Source organism: Hipposideros armiger, unplaced genomic scaffold, assembly GCF_001890085.2.
Source record: "Hipposideros armiger isolate ML-2016 unplaced genomic scaffold, ASM189008v1 scaffold_30, whole genome shotgun sequence".
NCBI classification, from domain to species: Eukaryota; Metazoa; Chordata; class Mammalia; order Chiroptera; family Hipposideridae; genus Hipposideros; species Hipposideros armiger.
The window spans coordinates 1,099,929-1,117,381 of record NW_017731380.1 but is presented as its reverse complement, the minus strand read 5'-3'; the positions used below and the strand labels follow the sequence as shown (position 1 = coordinate 1,117,381).

The 17,453-nt window shown below is 39.4% G+C and overlaps 1 protein-coding gene and 1 long non-coding RNA gene across 7 annotated transcripts in view; one reads left to right on the top strand and one right to left on the bottom strand.

The window, feature by feature from the left end:
* Positions 1-10,377, top strand: part of TANK (TRAF family member associated NFKB activator) — a 79,215-nt gene extending 68,838 nt beyond the window's left edge. For all 6 annotated transcript variants that reach the window (XM_019636881.1, XM_019636880.1, XM_019636883.1 and 3 more), the window contains exons 7-8: positions 5,479-6,059; positions 9,508-10,377. In XM_019636881.1, coding sequence (XP_019492426.1) covers positions 5,479-6,059; positions 9,508-9,687 — 761 coding nt within the window. In that variant the 3' untranslated portion in view covers positions 9,688-10,377. The remainder of the gene's footprint in view (positions 1-5,478; positions 6,060-9,507) is intronic.
* Positions 1-17,453, bottom strand: part of LOC109379877 (uncharacterized) — a 28,740-nt gene that overhangs the window by 2,983 nt on the left and 8,304 nt on the right. The gene's annotated exons all lie outside the window — the stretch shown is intronic.

Here is a 17,453-nt window from a genome sequence, read left to right as displayed (position 1 = left end):
TGCTGGGTACAAACAGAAACCAAAATATCAAATATTATGCTTCTGACAGTAGTAGATCAAAAGGGAAAAGAAAGAAAAAGAAGTATTTTGGAAAAAGATGCCTAGGCAATAGGTATTTTTAAGGATGAACGCTACATTGAATAAAAATATAAAGGGACTATTTCAACGGTTATTTGCAAAATACATCTGGGAAAAGTATACTTAACATTATTGTCCCTATGTTTTTTGTTGTTGTTAAAATTTGATTTTTACTTTTAAATAAACAGATATAATTCATGAAAATTGCTGAGTTAGTAGAATTGTACATTTCCTTTTTATTACTTTCTTTTTTCTTCTCATCCACATATAATAGCCTTGAGATGGGATAAAGACAAAATGTATGTAAAAGCAAACGTGGCTTCAAAAAAAAGCAGTATTTGGTTTATAAAAGAGGGTCCTATTCCAGTGGAGATCAGGAGAAAAGAATATAGGATTAGAGATTGCAAACAACCATCAAATCTTTTTCTTTTGTCAATATACAAGGTAATTAAATTGTAAAGTAGTTGAAATGGACAACCTGTACTTAAAATTTGGAAATCTAAAAGTGTTTCACATTTTACTGTTTTTCCTTGCAAAATTAAGTTTCCTTGAAATAAACAAAATAGAAAAGCAGTTTGCTCACCTGATCATGTTTCTTGGCATAGTGTTCGGATGACAAGTGCTTACAGCACCTCGTTTGAGTTTTAAGTTTTCTAAGACTGGATTTCTAGTAGCCTTTTTTGGGTGGGGTGGGGTGAGGGGGTAGATAGTAACTCCCATTGATTGAGCAGATTAACTCAGAAAATTTTAATGTAGCCAAGGTATGCCAGCCAGCTATCCTGAAAGAAAATATCTGCTTTATTACAGCTGTTTGCGTTTTCCATGTTTTTTTCACAGGGAGGATCGGTCAACTACTGGAAAAGAAACTCAAAGCACATTTCTGTCATTTTGTGGACTCTATGTACAGAAACCATCATGTTCAAATTAGCATAATGGTTCAGAGCACAGACTCTACAATTAGCCTGCCTGGGCTCCTGTGCCTGACCTACCACTCATCCACTAGCTATGCAGCCTTGGAACTACCCCTCCGTGTCTTGGTTTCAATATACATCAAGTGGGGATAATGTGCCTATCACATGATTATTTTGAGTATTAAATGAATTAATGCACATACAATGATTATAATAGTGCCTGGCACAGAAACATGCTATTAACGATAATCGTTGTCATTATCAGCAGCAGCAGATTCTTCCACATTCACCCTCTCCTCCTTGTGAAGATCATTTTGATAAGTGTTTCTTCATTCTCAGGTGTTACAGAATTTGGGTGCATCAACAGTTGGTTTTTCTGGCTATTTTATAGGCTTTCTTACCACTCTTAAATCTACTACCAGGAAAATGACTACTTGAGAGTTAATGGACTTTAAGAATTGCAGAGGACAAAAAAATCCTGCTAAACAATTAATTGAGCTTGTTCTCAATTACTGTACCATTCCTAGTCCTGAATTATCTAGTAAATGTAGATTATTATACTAAGCTCTATAGGGAAAAGAACATAGATTCATTCAGAATGCATTTATTGAGAGCATACTATGTGCCAGGCACTGGGCAGGGTATTGGAGATAAGTGGAAAACAAAGTATTAGTTTAGGGCCTTAAGAAACCTACTTTAATGGGAGAAAGAAAGGTATGCTTACAAATACAATGCCAACTGTTTAGTCCGCAGAGCACTCAAGACTCCTGCTGAACCAGTCTTGGGAAGCTAGAGAGCCATCCAGAGAAATTAATGTTTAAGCCAAGAAATGAAGAACAAATAAGAGTTAGGCAAAGAGTGGTGGGAGGGTACACTTCAGGCAGTCTGCACAGCATGTGCAAAGGCCCAAAGACAAGAGACCGTGGCTATTTTGGAGAATGCTACCAAAGTTTATTATAGCTGGAGGAAGGAGTGAAACAGGGATGGTGAGCAGTGAGAGCATGGAGAGGTGACCAGGAGCCAATCATGAACAGTTTTATATGACTGAGGGCCGAGGGCCTTGGAAATCCATGAAAAGGTTTTTCTTAGGAAGGTAACACGACCAGATTTGTAGACAATGGATTGACTATGAGATAAATTAGAGTAAAGGAAGCAGGTCAGAGGCTATTGTAATATTGGGTTGTCGGAAAAGTCATGACGCATGTTTTCAACAGATGGCACTAGTTCATTTTTGGAAGTACTAGAGTCATTCACATCTATGTTATTGCTATGTCATTTGACAGCTGACAGTTCTAGCTTCATTCTAAACAAAATTGAGCGATTTGGTTGAGTTTTGGAGATTTTACAACAAGTTGAAGATGGAAGACCAAACTGCGCATTTTTGCCATATTTTACAGTTTTACTTCCATAAAGCGAAGAATGCGCGTCAAGCTTGTGAAAAGTTGCGTAAAGTTTACGGTGACAATGCTCTACAAGATCATCAGTGCCAACGGTGGTTCACGAAATTCCATGCTGGTGATTTTGACCTCAACAACACTCCTTGGTCAGGGAGGCCCATCGATAAAGCCATTGATCAAGTCAAATCCACATTACACGACACAAGAGATTGCAGAAACTTTGAACATCCATCATTCAAGCGTTCACAACCACCTGAAGAAGCTGGGATACGTTAGCAAGCTCGATATTTGGGTTCCGCATGAACTCAAAAGAAGTTCATTTGACGGTGCATGTAAACATCTGCAATATGCTCATTAAATGTGAGGAAAACAATCCTTTTTTGAAGTGACTAATAACTGGTGATGAGAAGTGGATTGTTTACAACAGTATGGTGCTCAAACAGTCTTGGTCCCAATGTGATGATTCGCCTCAAACCCGAGGGTTGTCGGAAAAGTCATGATGTATTTTGTCTGTTTTTTAAAGGTCATTTATTTATATAAAGAACAAAGATCAATTAATGATATATTACCTGTTTTGTTCGATAACCTTTTGCCATCTTTCAGTGAGCTTCATAATTCCTCGTTCATAGAAGGACCTGTCTTTATTTGCAAAAAACTGAACAAGGTGCTGATTTACAGCCATGTTGGAATTGAACATTATACCATGCAAGGAGTTTTGAAGAGAGTAAAACAAGTGGAAGTCTGATGGTACAAGGTCAGGCGAGTATGATGGGTGTGGCAACACATCCCATCCAAGCTCCAATAATTTTTTTTTTTTAAGATTTTTATTGGGGAATTGGGGGAAGGGGAACAGACAAGTTGCTGTCCTTTTGTTCTTCAGTCTAGTGGGGGATGTTGCTTCACTGGCCCAAGTTGGCACCATCATTGCGCTCTTCCTGGGTGAGGCAGATCAGTCGCTGGCTTCTAGACTACCGCTCACAGCGGCTGCTGGCCGCTCACGCTGGCTGCTGGCTACATACGGTAGCCCATGGCAACCCACTGCAGCAGGGGCTGCAGCCTACACCGTCCCCAGTGACTCACGGCAGCCCAGCTCCAGGTTGAGCTGTTGTTCAGCATCTTAGCTGTAGAGGGCAGTGTCACTGGCCCTCATATGTGAGATCCGAACTGGGGCCTTTTGGCGTCCCAAGCCAGCTCTTAACCAACGCGCCACTCGGCCAGCCCCAAGCTCCAATAATTTTTTTTTTTTTAGCTGAGCCATCCTGCCACCTGTTGGTAGCTCAGCGGCTGCTCAGCTCGGGCTGGACTCGAACCGCTGTTGCTCAGAGCTCAAACTCTTGAGCGAGCTCTTAACCAACTGAGCCACTCGGCCGGCCCCTCCAATAATTTTTGATGGGTGATCAAACGTGTGTGGTCTCATGTTGTCACAATGGAACACAACTCCTTTACAATTAACAAGCTCTGGATGTTTCTGGATGATGGATTCGCTCAAACTGTCCAATTGCTGACAGTACATATTCGAATTGTTTGTTTGGTTCCTTGGTAGGAGCTTGAAAAACACAACACCTTTAAAATCCCACCACACTGAGAGCATAACCTTCCTCTGATGAATGTCTGCTTTCGATGTCATTTGAGGTGAACCATCACGTCAGGACCAAGACCATTTGCGCACCACAATGTTGTAAACAATCTACTTCTCATCACCAGTTATCAGTCACTTCAAAAAAGGATCATTTTCCTCACGTTTAATGAGCATATTGCAGATGTTTATGCGCGCCGTCAAATGAACTTCTTTGAGTTCATGCGGAATCCAAATATCGAGCTTGCTTACGTATCCCAGCTTCTTCAAGCGGTCGTGAACGCTTGAATGATGGATGTTCAGTGTTTCTGCAATCTCTTGTGTCGTGTAACGTGGGTTTGACTTGATCAATGCCTTTATTTTGTCATCATAAACCTCGGTGGGCCTCCCTGACCAAGGAGCATCGTTGAGATCAAAATCACCAGCACGGAATTTCGTAAACCATCGTTGGCACTGACATTCTTGTAGAGCATTGTCACTGTAAACTTTATGCAACTTTTCACAAGCTTGACATGCGTTCTTCACTTTATGGAAGTAAAAATATGGCAAAAATGCGCAGTTTGGTCTTCCATCTTCAACTTGTTGTAAAATCTCCAAAACAACCAAATCGCTCAATTTTTTTTTTTAGAATGAAGCTAGAACTGTCAGCTGTCAAATGACATAGCAATAACATAGATGTGAATGACTGTAGTACTTCCAAAAATGAACTAATGCCATCTGTTGCAAACATGCATCATGACTTTTCCAACGACCCAATAGATAAATGAGCTACAGCGTCCCTAGTATATACCTGATATCTACCTGTTATCTACAGAGGCCTTTTTTTTATATATATGTAAGATGAGAGAATCATATATTCACATAATTTTCTGAACACACATCCCAAACTTTCATCCCTCTTTTGCCTCCACAGTCTTCTTTTTCCCCAACCCACACTACCACCACTCCCTCACATAGATTATTCAGAGTAGACAGTGGCTAAATGATTGGTGATATACTTTGTCACACAGTGATATTAGGGGAAATAAATTACCTAATTCATATAGATTCTTAACATGTTTTATTTATTTATACACACACACACACACACACACACACACATATATTTCTATGCGCCTAGTAAGGATTTTCCCTTTTAACAACTTATTTGTCTAAGCAAGCTCACAGTTGCAGCTTTCATTACTGACAAAATGTTTAAATGTATACACTACAAGCAAATGTTTTTTTAAGTGTGGAGCAGTAGAGCTGTGAACAAGATACAAAGCTTACAGCAAAAGACCTGGGAAAAGACAAAGCAGTTAAACTGCAACTAATAAGCTGCATTCTAGTTCCCCAGCTGGAGATGCTGATATCTCTGTGTAAGATAGTAGCAAATGTAAAAACTCCCGATTGTGGTCAGTTGCTATAAAAAAAATTTTGAAAAATAATACTCATCTTTCCAAAGCTAATTGAACATTCAGATTGTTGAGAATGATTGGAAGGTGACTGTTTTCCTTTTGTGTTCTTTTCCCTGTAGAAACACAGTGCTCGGTGCCTATACAGTGTACAGATAAACCAGATAAACAAGAAGTGCTGTTTAAGCCTCAGGCTAAAGATGATATAAATAGAGGTGCACCAAGCATCACATCTGTCACACCAAGAGGACTGGGCAGAGATGAGGAAGACACCTCTTTAGAATCACTTTCTAAATTCAATGTCAAGTTTCCACCCGTGGACAGTGACTCTACTTTCTTACATAGCACTCCAGAAAGACCCACCGTCCCTGTTCCTGCCGCAGCTGACACTGCGCGCCAGGATAAATGTAATATGGAACTCAGAGACAATCCAGGAAACTTAGTTACAACAGAAGACTCTTTATTTCACATGCCGAGAATTGACCCCATAGCTTCAGCTATACAAAACCTTAAAACAACTGACAAAACAAAACCTTCAGATCTTGGGAACACTTGTATCAGGACAACCCTCGATAGAGGCCCGTGTTTGCCACCTGGAGACCATAATGCATTGTATGTAAATACATTCCAGCTGCAGGACCTGTCTGATGCACCTTTTCCTTCACTTGATTCCCCAGGAAAAGCTATCCGAGGACCACAGCAGGTAACTGTTTTGCATTAACAAATATATTATGTGCGAACACACATTTTGCCAGACATGCAGAGATATGCGTCTCTTTCAGGTTATCAGACATCTTTTTTAAAGTAATGACTAGCCAAAGTTAAGCTCTCAGTAAAAGATCCAAGCCCTATAAAAAAAGACATGAAATTATAAAAGATGAATATGGTAAAGCCATATTATAAAGTACCTTAAAATTTATGGCACATTTTAAAATACATGGAAGCCTTATCCATATCTAGTATGTGCCACATTCTTTGTCCCTTATTCAAAGCTCTTTTACTCACCATCAGTGTTATAATAGGATTCTTTATTAAATTTCATACTGTGAAACAAATGGCATTTTTCTATTAAAAAGTTTGTGTAGATCATATTCATCTTTACAGGAATGCATGAAGTTTCATAAGTAACCACACGTATATTCCTGTTTCTCAAAATAAGTGACCTGTCTTTCAACTAATAATGCAGTGCTATCACATTATCAGTGATATAGTACATAGATCTGTAAGGTTTGGTTTTGGTTTTGGTTTTAGTTTCTAACCTAGCACTAAACATGAAGCCTAAATATTTTTTAAATAATCTCTGCATATGTATGGCTTTAATCAAATAATCTAATGTTCCTAACGCTCCCAGACAACTTACAGCCCCCAGTCCACTCCTACCATCCCTTTTATTTATGTCCTATCACAGGATGATTCTTTTCGTTAAAAAAAATTTTTTTAATGCCTGCAGGCAAATGAAAATATATAATTGTTACAATAAACAGAAACTGATGAAAACACAGATTGGTGTAAATGTCTATAACTTGCACACATTTGTTTGATTTCTCTTTGCCTTAAACATCTTGATGAATAGCCTTTGGCTTTATAAGTTACCTCATAGGCTGCAGACTTTTAAATCAGCATACAGTGGCGACAATAGTCAAGCTGTGGTATATTTTAGTAGTGGGGAAAGAAGGCATTCCTGACAATATGCTTTAATTATAAACTTACTCGTTGCCTACATTGTACCTTATTTCACATCATAGTCTCAGTTATAGTTACTACTAAATGAGGCAAATTAAATAATTTCATTTATTGCAAGTAGAATTCCTGTGGAGCTGTGAAGTGCATCAGTTCTAATGCTTGGTACTTTTTTCTCCATTATATCCCTTGCTTGTTCTTTTACTAGTTAGTCTGTGCATTCATGTTTCAGTAGATGGCACCCTGCATTGTGCATTTGCTTTCTATGCCACGGCAAAGGAAACAGCTGGTATGTGATTACAACTTGATGGAAAAGTATTCAGCTTAAAAAATGCAGGAGAATTGGTGTTGAGCTGTCACAAGACATGGGGCATAAGGTTAGATAATTGATATTTTGGCAGAAAAGGCAAAATTAACTTGTTTTTAAGGCCATGTTACAGTTTAGGATTGAAAGAATATTTCTTACAATGGGTTTTTTAAAAATATTTTGCTATTTTATTTATATTAATAAAGCTATTATAATAAATACAAAATTCTTGAGTTGATAACAAAGAGTAGTGAAATTATGATTACATATTTCAGATTTTTACTTTTTATTAATCATTACTACTTAATATTTTTTTTATACATTCAGCTGTCATTACAAATCTAAAATGTATCAGCTTATTTTTGCTCTATGTAATTTTCTTTTCTTCCTACTTTTGCTGAGTCAGTGAATAGGGTCCCAGCTGAATTCTATGAGATCAAATCTGAACAAATAGATCCTATATAGAGAAGGATAAATATGGACTTTGAAGATAAATTTGCAGATTGGCTCACCGAATTTAGAAGCTGAGTTGCTTCTAAGTCTGTTTCTTATTATTTTATACATCTTTAATAAGAATTATTTTAACATAATCTTTTATTTATATCTATATCAATATCCCATTAGAGTTGTGCATATTTAATCAATTGTACTTTTTGTTTAAACTGCAAGCGGTAAAATTTAAATCTAATTAACTAACTAGGTTTTTGCTTAAACACTCACTATTACTGCTTTTCTTTTATCATGGAAGAAATATTTTTCTAAAAATTGTTTTACCCCAAATTTCAAAATATATATTTTAAATATTACTATTTCTTATAATAAATGTACCACTTCTTACAAAATGAATTGAGTCAGTGTTATTATAAGCCCTCTGTACTAATAATTGAATGTATCTCAGTGCTTAGACAGACTTTGTATATTTACACCAACTGTACACAGCTGTCCAGTAAAATGTTTATAAGAAGACAGTGATGCCCAGAAACCCAAATGCTTCAATTAGTAATACATTGTATACTGTTTATGTAAATGATTGGTTAACTAGAATGAAAGATAATGAAAACCAACACTATATCAGGTGTTGGACTAGGCTGTTACTTTAAAAACATTAGTAATAGGAGCACAAAAGGGTTTCTTTCAGTTGACTTTTTGAGGTGAGTTTCCTCAAAGTATCAGAATTTAACTGTGTCAAGGTAATTTGCTTATGTCAAGGTAAGAAAGCAAATTTAAAAAATAATTTGGTTTGCAACATTTTAGGAAAATAAGATATTCCAGTCAACAAATATTTATTGAGCACCTACTATGGAACTAAATGCTTTTTCTTGCCCTTCTAGATGTTTTTTTTAAGAATAAATTCAGTTATTGAAAGGCATTTATGTGCTACTTATAATGGAGGTAGTTCTATTGAATTATGATTTTCTATATTTGTTTAATTGGGCAACTATTTGACAGGTCTTACTTCACTTAGCTGCAAGAAGGCATAAAGAAGGCCAAACTCTGCACTATGTAACAGAAGCAAAATAAGCAATCAAAAGAATGCATCGATGTTAGATTTTGTTGAATGGTTAATTTAATTTTTAGGGTTTCAAGAAACAGCTGATCAATGGAATTTTTATAGTACTTTCAAAGAAAAAACTTCTTTTCAAAAATCAAAACAACACTTAATTCCTACATGATTTATTCGTTGTGTATTTGCTTATAAATAGTGAAATTTAAATTGCTCTTCATGCATGTACACACGCATCGTGTTCAGTGTACTCTATTAATAAAGGCCCTATACCTTAGGATTTCTACTGTAAAATAGAAAAGATAGAATTTAATTTTTTTAAAGTCTCAATTATTGACTGTTGTTCCAAAACTACTGCCTTTGTGACAACATGAATTAAAATATGCTCGTGTTAAGATGGAAGATTTTTAAATATGTGAAGACAAAGTGCATGGCTTTGTATTTTAAGTTACTCTTAATCAAAGTTTAGTTGTGCCCTTTATGAAAAGAGAATTGAGTCATGTCTCATGCTAACTATGGAAAGGTAATTTGCTTTCATTCACATTAGGGAATTTTATATATATGTACATGACCCATTCAAAAAACTTGAATTTGAAATGGAATGCAAGTTGATTTTAAATACAAATAATGAAGATATTTTTGTTTATTTGTTTCCTGCAGCCTGTTTGGAAGCCCTTTCCTAATCAAGACCGGGACTTATCATCGGTACTAAGTGGCACAGGCTCAGAACTGCATATACCTCGAGTATGTGAATTCTGTCAAGCAGTTTTCCCACCATCCATTACATCCAGGGGGGATTTCCTCCGGCATCTGAATTCACACTTTAATGGGGAGACTTAAGACGCATTTGAAAATAGACATAATAAGTTCTATATGATGACTTGGGGTTTGTAATACTATAAATACTTGATGGCAAACTTAGTACATTTATTAAAACATCACAGCTAATTGAATTTTTTCTAAATTTATATGTAACTTTTATCTTTTAAAAGATCATTCTGTACAAAACTGTAATTCATTGTATTCATGTTTACAGTGTTTATTACTGTAATTCAAAATTATGTATGTGACTTACAGAATTATATAACCATAATTTATGTTTGTTTCAAATATCTAAGCTTATTGCTTGGATTTCTAGTTAGAGATAGTGAATTTGGTGATGTCAAATGTTTATAGGGTTTTTTCATTTGTTTTCATTTAAAAATTTAGATTATTTATGCTATAGGTGATATTCTTTTTGAATAAACCTATAATAGAAAATAACAGGCAATATAAATATCTAAGTAAATACCAAACCTAAGACATTTGTTGCCCAGTGATAAAATCACTGGTAGAATTATTTGAACACTTTAGGTTATTTTTTTAAATAATATACATGGTTTTAATTTTTACTGTGTGTATAGCTATGTGATGAAATGAGTTAAATAGTAAGAGTTACTTATGTTGTGATCATTACTGTGTTCTTTGTTCCTAAAGTAAAAAATATAAAGGAAATAAATCACATTTTGGGAAAGTTTGTAAAATTCATGTTTTCTTTCCAGTAACTTGATAGAAGGGTGATACCAGATCTGGTGATATTTTATTACAACTAGTAATCACTTTGAATTTTTAAATTACTTTTTAAACTAACTTACTAAAGATCGTATTTGTATTTAATTGGAGCAAATCTAAAACTCTGTAAAGACTATATTCATATTTATTAATTTATATTAGTAATATTCACATTCTTGTTGAGAAATTTGTTATTCATTGTTAGCAGCCTGATTGATGGCCACTGGAAGACATTTAAGAGAGAAGATACCAAATTCAGAAAGCTGCAGAATTTTGTTTGAAATGACACTTCCCTTTCATTTTTCTTCCCTGTGATTCTTATCTTTTAGGTTTCTCTCCCCTTCCCCCTGATTTTTAAAAATGTAAATTTAAGGCATGACTTCCATTTTATGAAGTACACACTGATTTGTAACTCTCAGAACAGAAATGTAAGCCTTCTTTGGAGCAAAGGTTTTGAAAAGCTGAGTGTCTGGGATGAGGGAATTGGAGCAGACCTCTGTGCCACAGCGAAGAGCCGTCACTTGAGGAAGAATGAGAGGGGCGCCTCAACTTCTCAGGGTGCCAAGCACATCACATTGACGTCTTCCTCACCGAGGTGACATAGCGATTATTAGGTATTCACTGTGAAGGGTTCTGAGGCATGTACATCTTTCTTTCATTGCCACTGGGGCTGAATGGAAATGCCTAGACAATTATCCAAGTCTCTTCCCTTCTCTGCGCCCCCCCCCTCCACCCACCCAGCCTCCCCTCTCCCTTACTCCTCCCACACGCGCGCACACACACAAAATTAAAAAATAAAAACTTCCCAGCATGTACCAGCTAGAATATACCACTGTACCTATCTCGTGAAAGGGGATTCTTTTTCCTTCTTTTCTAGAAGAGGAAAAGTCCCTCTCACACAGTTGACACCTACTAGCCTGCTGACAACCAAAAGAAATTACAGCCCGAAAGTGACTCAAATTAGTGGATCGCGGATCCCTCTTCTCCAGTCCACTCTCTTCCCACCTCTACTTTAGTTAGAAGAAGGAATTCTTGTCTTCTTTTGGGTTCCAGTGCTACCTCACGCTCCAACTTCGAGGGACAGAGGCCCTCTTGGGCCACAGGAGAGGCAGCCTGGCGCACAGGCTCCTGTCCCGTAATGCAGGGGTGGCGCTGGCTGCAGCTTGAAATGTGGAGTGGGCACCAGCCAGGTCTCTCCCTCTGTCTTTTATTACTGAGTCGTGCAGGGGCTGCCTCTTGGCATCTGCTAAGCGTGGCCGGGTAAGAACAGCTCCCAGGTAAAAAAGCTGCACACGCGAAACGCTGAGTCTGAAAAAACCACCCCCGCCGAGGCGAGGCAGTTGTGAGCGGGATGCCTGAGAAGTGGGAGGTGAATGTCCTCGGGAGGGCCCCCCGGTGCAGCTTTCCCCGGAGGCTGAGGCTGCTGCCAGCGGGGACATCTGCTTTCTTACACTCCCGCCTGGCTCACCCCGCCCCCTCAGCCCGGGTTGCGTGGTTATTTTACCAACACGGGGGGCGGGAGGGAGAGCTCGAGGAGATAGAAAAGGGGTGGATGGGAAGCTCAGGAGATGTTCTTCCCACTCCCCCACGTCCCCTCCTTTTTCCTTCACATCTTTTAACCTTCAAGGTAAAGACTTTATAAACATGAAAGGATAAGCGTGTCGGCCGGCGCCTAGGCCCGCCTTCGGCTCGCGGGGCCCTCGGGTGCGGGGCCTCGCCCTTCTCTGCATCCTCCCCGGGGTCCGGCCAGGTTCCGGCGGTTCAGCCAAGCCGACCGGGTGCGCCCAGCCTGTGGCGCCTTCTCTCCCGGGCTGCTGCCTCGACAGCTGCTTGTAGCCACAGTAATTAGACTGTCAGTGCTTGTTAGAGGAGAGAGGGGGAAACACGCTTCTGACAGCAGATTCCAAGACTCCCCAGTTTGTTAATTTCTAAGAGATCTTTAAAGCATTAATTGAGGTCCCCTAACTCTCCTCTCCCGTCACTCTCCCCAACTCCTCCTTCCCCAAAAATATCTTTCAGGAGAAGAGAATTCTCTCCGCGTGGAAGCAGTATTCCCCGCAAAACTGCAAGCCCGCCCCCGACTCACACCCTACACTATTTTATATCTACATATAGTTGCACGCAATAGACACGTAAGGTTAACTCCGCGGAGGCCTGGTCCAAATAGGATCCAGGATTGCGTTTATAAAATAATAAAATAATAAATAAATAAATTAATAAATAAATAAATAGAAATAAGAAGAAATGGGGGGAGGGAAGCAGAAGTCGGGAAGAAAAGAGAAAAGCAGCAGGCTGATTACGAGGTGTCAAAACTGCCAGGAGCAAGAAGGTGATAGCAATCAGGGGTGAGAAGAGTGCGGCATTCGTGCGGGGCAACTAATTATCCGTCTCATTTGAGAAGAGCAGCATTTGAGGCAGCAGCGTTCGCCTGCTGAACGGTGACAGATTGGCGCGGAGGAGAGGGGAGGTGTTAAAACAATGGAGCCGGGCGCGCGAACGCTGCTGCATGCTAATCAGCCCTCCCTCCGCCTGCCTGCCGCGCTCTCTCCTTCCTCCCGGCCTCCCTCCTCCGCGCTCCCTCCTCCCGCCTGCGGCGCTCCCTCCTTTCCTGAGGCCCGCCGCCGCCGCCGCCCGCTTCCTGCTCCCTCGCTTTCCCGCGTGTCCTTCCCGCCGGTGGCAAGTGGAACCCAGCCACCGTCACCACATCCCTGTCTGGCTGGGGGTCCCCGTGCAGCGCTCCCCCCCCCCGCGGGCCCCCGCCTCTGGCCCAGGCCGCGCGCGCGGCGAGCGCCATCAGTGCCGGTGCGCCCCGGGCCCAGCCTGACCGATGGCCCGCGCTCTCGGTTCCAGGTCTTTGAGAAGAGGCCGGGGAACATGCATTCTCTTGCCCACTGGCTTTCTGCTGGTGGGTTGCACTCCTTGGTCAGCTGGCGGGAAGCCAAGCGAATTCAGGAAGAGCGAGGGATGGCCAGGGGCGTAAGAGAGTCAGGGCCAGAAAGGCAAAGAAGGCCCCTAGACGGACGGCAGAGCCCCCCCACCCGGCCCCAGCGCGGCTGCCACCTCACCTGCCTACCGCTGCCAGCAGCCCTCCTAGGAGCAGCCCCCAGCAAAGTGTCTCCCTTGCTCGTTGAGTCCCGCAGACTCCAGCACCCTTCGTTCCCCACCAGGCCAGAACTATGCCACTCGATCGAGTCAGCCCAGAGAGGAACACAAAGGGCCTTAGCATTAGTTGTGCTTCCAAGGCTTAACCTCCTGACCCCAAGACTAGACCAAGGGGCTTTTGGACCCCCAAAGAAGCACCATTAAACTGTGGCGGGTAAGAGAAAACCTTTGAAGAACCGGCCACCCCACTCTCTACCTCAGAGACTTGGAAGCCTGAGCTGGCTGGGGCATTTCGGGCAGAATTGCTCCCCGCCTGGCTGCTCGGCTCAGGGCTCTGGCCTGAGAGAAGGTGATCACAACAGCAGGGCTCTGGCCGCCCCTGGACAGAATCCACCAGAACCTGAGTCTCTGCTGGAAAAGGTCTCCTACACCTGTTGAGGCTGACCTGTGCGACCAGAGGTTTTGGATACAATTTCCTCCTACTTTTTGAGTTTAAAAGCTGATTGTTGAGCTTACAGCTTGTGCTTAAAATACACTTTATTCCTACATTTACTATTACAGATTTACATAAACTACCCCTAGAAGTTTTTTAAAAACACATTGAAACGTTAAGGTTCTGATGGCTTAAGTAGGTTAAAAGAAACACAGCTACAGAAAACTGGTAAGAATTTGGACTGAATGAGAATACAATCCCTTCTCACCGGGTTCCCTGCTATTTAGTTAGCTAGGTGTCTAAATTAACATAAAACTTCCTTCTCAGAAGCCATAAATGGAAAAGGAAAGCAGCTGAAAAATAATCCATGCTATATGATTTTTTTCCTGCTGACCTTTACCCTTGCTTAACTTTAAACACCCAATCATTCCTTTAAATTGATTTAAAATGTGAAGATTTGATAATGCTTTGTATATACATGAGGATTTCATTGATATGCTCTCTACCCTTTATGTTTGTAATGTTTCATAATAAAAATGCAACACAAAATAAAAATCACGAGTACATTTTGGTATTTTGTATCATCATTGTTGATCTAATCATATGAAAAACTACACAGTGAATCATTTTTTTCTTTTTGACTATGCTCAGGCATACCAATACAATAAATAGCTGAAGGTAAAATTGTTAGAACCTACTAAAATAATACAGAATGTTTAACAGTTTTTAAATGGAGAATTCTTAAAAGCATTACATAAAGAATTGTCTGTAAATAAATGTTAATGCTTTTTGGTTTCCATTGTTTGAAAAACCACTAAGTAGGCCTCTCTGCCCTTAGTGCATCACAGACTTTCCAGTGCTGGAGTATCATCTGGCATTTAGAAAACTCCCTGGCATCTGAATCTGTTAAAATAACAGCCTATCTAACAGGGAAAAAAATTAACTTTACATTTATTAATGTAAACTTGGAGACTCAGATGCTCCATCAGCATCAAAATTAAGCAATTTATTAACTATTCATCAGCCTTTTCTTCATTAACCAATTCTATAGAAGCAAAGTATCTCTCTCTGAAGCAGTGAACCTATAGAGTTCAAATAAATTGAGTTCAATTCTATGTTATGTATTTTTAATATCTGATCAAACTTGTTACCTTCCAACAACTTGGTTGTTAGGGGTTTAGTGTAATTTCTTCTCAGTCTCTAGACTGCACACATTTGCATGATTGTTTTAATGGTGTATTTACCGATAAGTTTTTATTTGCACATAAGGACAAAAAGGTGAAGTGAAATTTGGTCCCAATGGAAACCTGTTAGGTTCCCTGAACATATGGCTCATTGGGCTGTTACTTCCTTTTTGAGATCATTTTCCAAGATTTTTTAATATATACATCAATTTGACACCAGTTATAAAGAAAATATATTGGCTTTGAAGATGCCTCCACCTGGGGCATATCTCTTAGTAACAAACCATCTAATCAGGTGTACCTCTGAAGGTACAGAAAACAGTCTCCAAGAAAGGGGCATAATTTGAAACCAGTCAGAACTGACAGTTGATTTACACTGTCTTGGGTTCTTAGAATGCCACAATGATTTGATTAATACAGTTTAGAGGTGATTGCTTAAATCTTTTTTTTTTTTTTTTTTTTTTTTTAGAAATCTATGCATTTGGAATCCACAGTATTACAATGATTTCTCTTCTGTAGATACAAGTGATGCAAGTCTCTGGGAAGTGTGTGGTGCCAGCTTAAGACTTAAGGGGAAAATCACAGCACATTGAAAAAGATGTAAATGTTCAATTGGTAAAAAAGGGGGGAAAACCCGTGCTAAAACATGTGCCTATTTCCATTAAGCTTAATTTACTATTCAAAACAAGTTTTTCCTAATAAGCTCTATTGTTTCTTTCTGTTTTGTAAAATTTAATATGTGTGAGACAAAAACCAGATTCAGAATGTGAATGAAGTCTGTTTAGCGAAAGCTTGTTGGAGCTTACAATTCAAGGAGGGCCTCAAATTAAAAGACACATTACCTTATAACACTAATAGGATACAAGGAAACAATTTTCTTAGGTCAGTTCTAGAACCAGCTTCAACTAGATTGCTAACCTCCTCCAACCTCAGAGTTCCTCTCAGATGAATTAGTACACTCCAAGTGCAGCAAACACTAGAATATTCAGAATGATGATACGTTTATGTTTACTAAATAGCTTTAGCTTTCTCTTTATTGTAGTCCTCTTCTTTCTGAGGTCTCAATCCCCAAATAGGACTGGAGTATAAATTCTCAGACACGTTATTTCCTTTTCCTGTCTGTACAAGGTTGTTTGTCTTTAGGTCACTCACACTTCTCCAGAGTATTGCACCTGATAAGGGAGTTCCTTAATGTTGAACTGGTATCCCTCATTTGAATATCTCCTTGGAATCTGGAATACCTGGATAACCTGGAGGGTGTCCATGCTTCTTTTGTTGTTTACGGCTATATCATGAATAAGTTTTTTAAAGATCTTGCTTATATCCTTTGGAAGCAGTACACAAATGATGAGTTGTCACTTATTAATTAATTCAAAGAATAATTATTTTAGAAATAACAAAATCTTAAAGATTACATAATCCAACATTGTTTTTGTGTGTGTGGACAAAACAAAACTGTGTCTAAAGAAAATGAGTCCTTCAAACCCACTCAAATAGCTAGAACCCAACTCAAACTCCCGTGCCTTTGAATCCACTATTTTTTCCATAATAATCCCTCACCTCAAAAAGATACACTTTTTCATTGGCTTTGTATGTGGCTTCAGAGGAAGCTTAAATCATTGTATCAGAAGTCTTTTGTCCACAAAGAAACTAACCATTATGCTTAAAACACAGAGACAGTAGGGAGCCTGACACTACTTGACCATTATTATTTATGGGTTATCAATTTATCCCCCCCCCCAACACGGGCCCAGAATATTTTTGCTGGGAGGAAGAAGCACCTTAGCATGCCTAGTGTTGAGCCTTTCTCGTGCCTGCCCCAATGGGGGAACAGCCAGTGTTAGAATGTATTTTTGAAGCTTGAGATACCAACTAAGGTCGGAAAGAAGGCAAAAAAGATTTGTACCTCTAAAGCATGGAGTTAAGCCTCACCATAACACCCAAAAGGCAATGCTAACTTTTTAACCCTCCAAATTCTAAACGAAAGGTTATATAGGAAAGAAAAAAAAGTAAACCAGTATGAACTGGAAGTGCGCCTATGTATTTTCTAAAACTATTAAACTGGAACTAGAGCATTCTCTAAAGCACACAAATATTTCATTTGGTTCAAGAGTTGGCCTTCACTTGAGGCTCTTCAGGAGGTCTCTCAGCATTATATTATTATCTTTTCTCGACTGTTGATGAATACACTCTGAAAACAGCTCTCATTAGTTGAAGTAGTTTCTCCTTTCTAAAGTTGTTAAATTTTACTAATCGCCAGTGAGAAAGGGGCATCCTGTGTGGGTGTATTCATACAACTTCAAGCAAAAGGAGCGGAAGCTCACTGGGAATCCAAA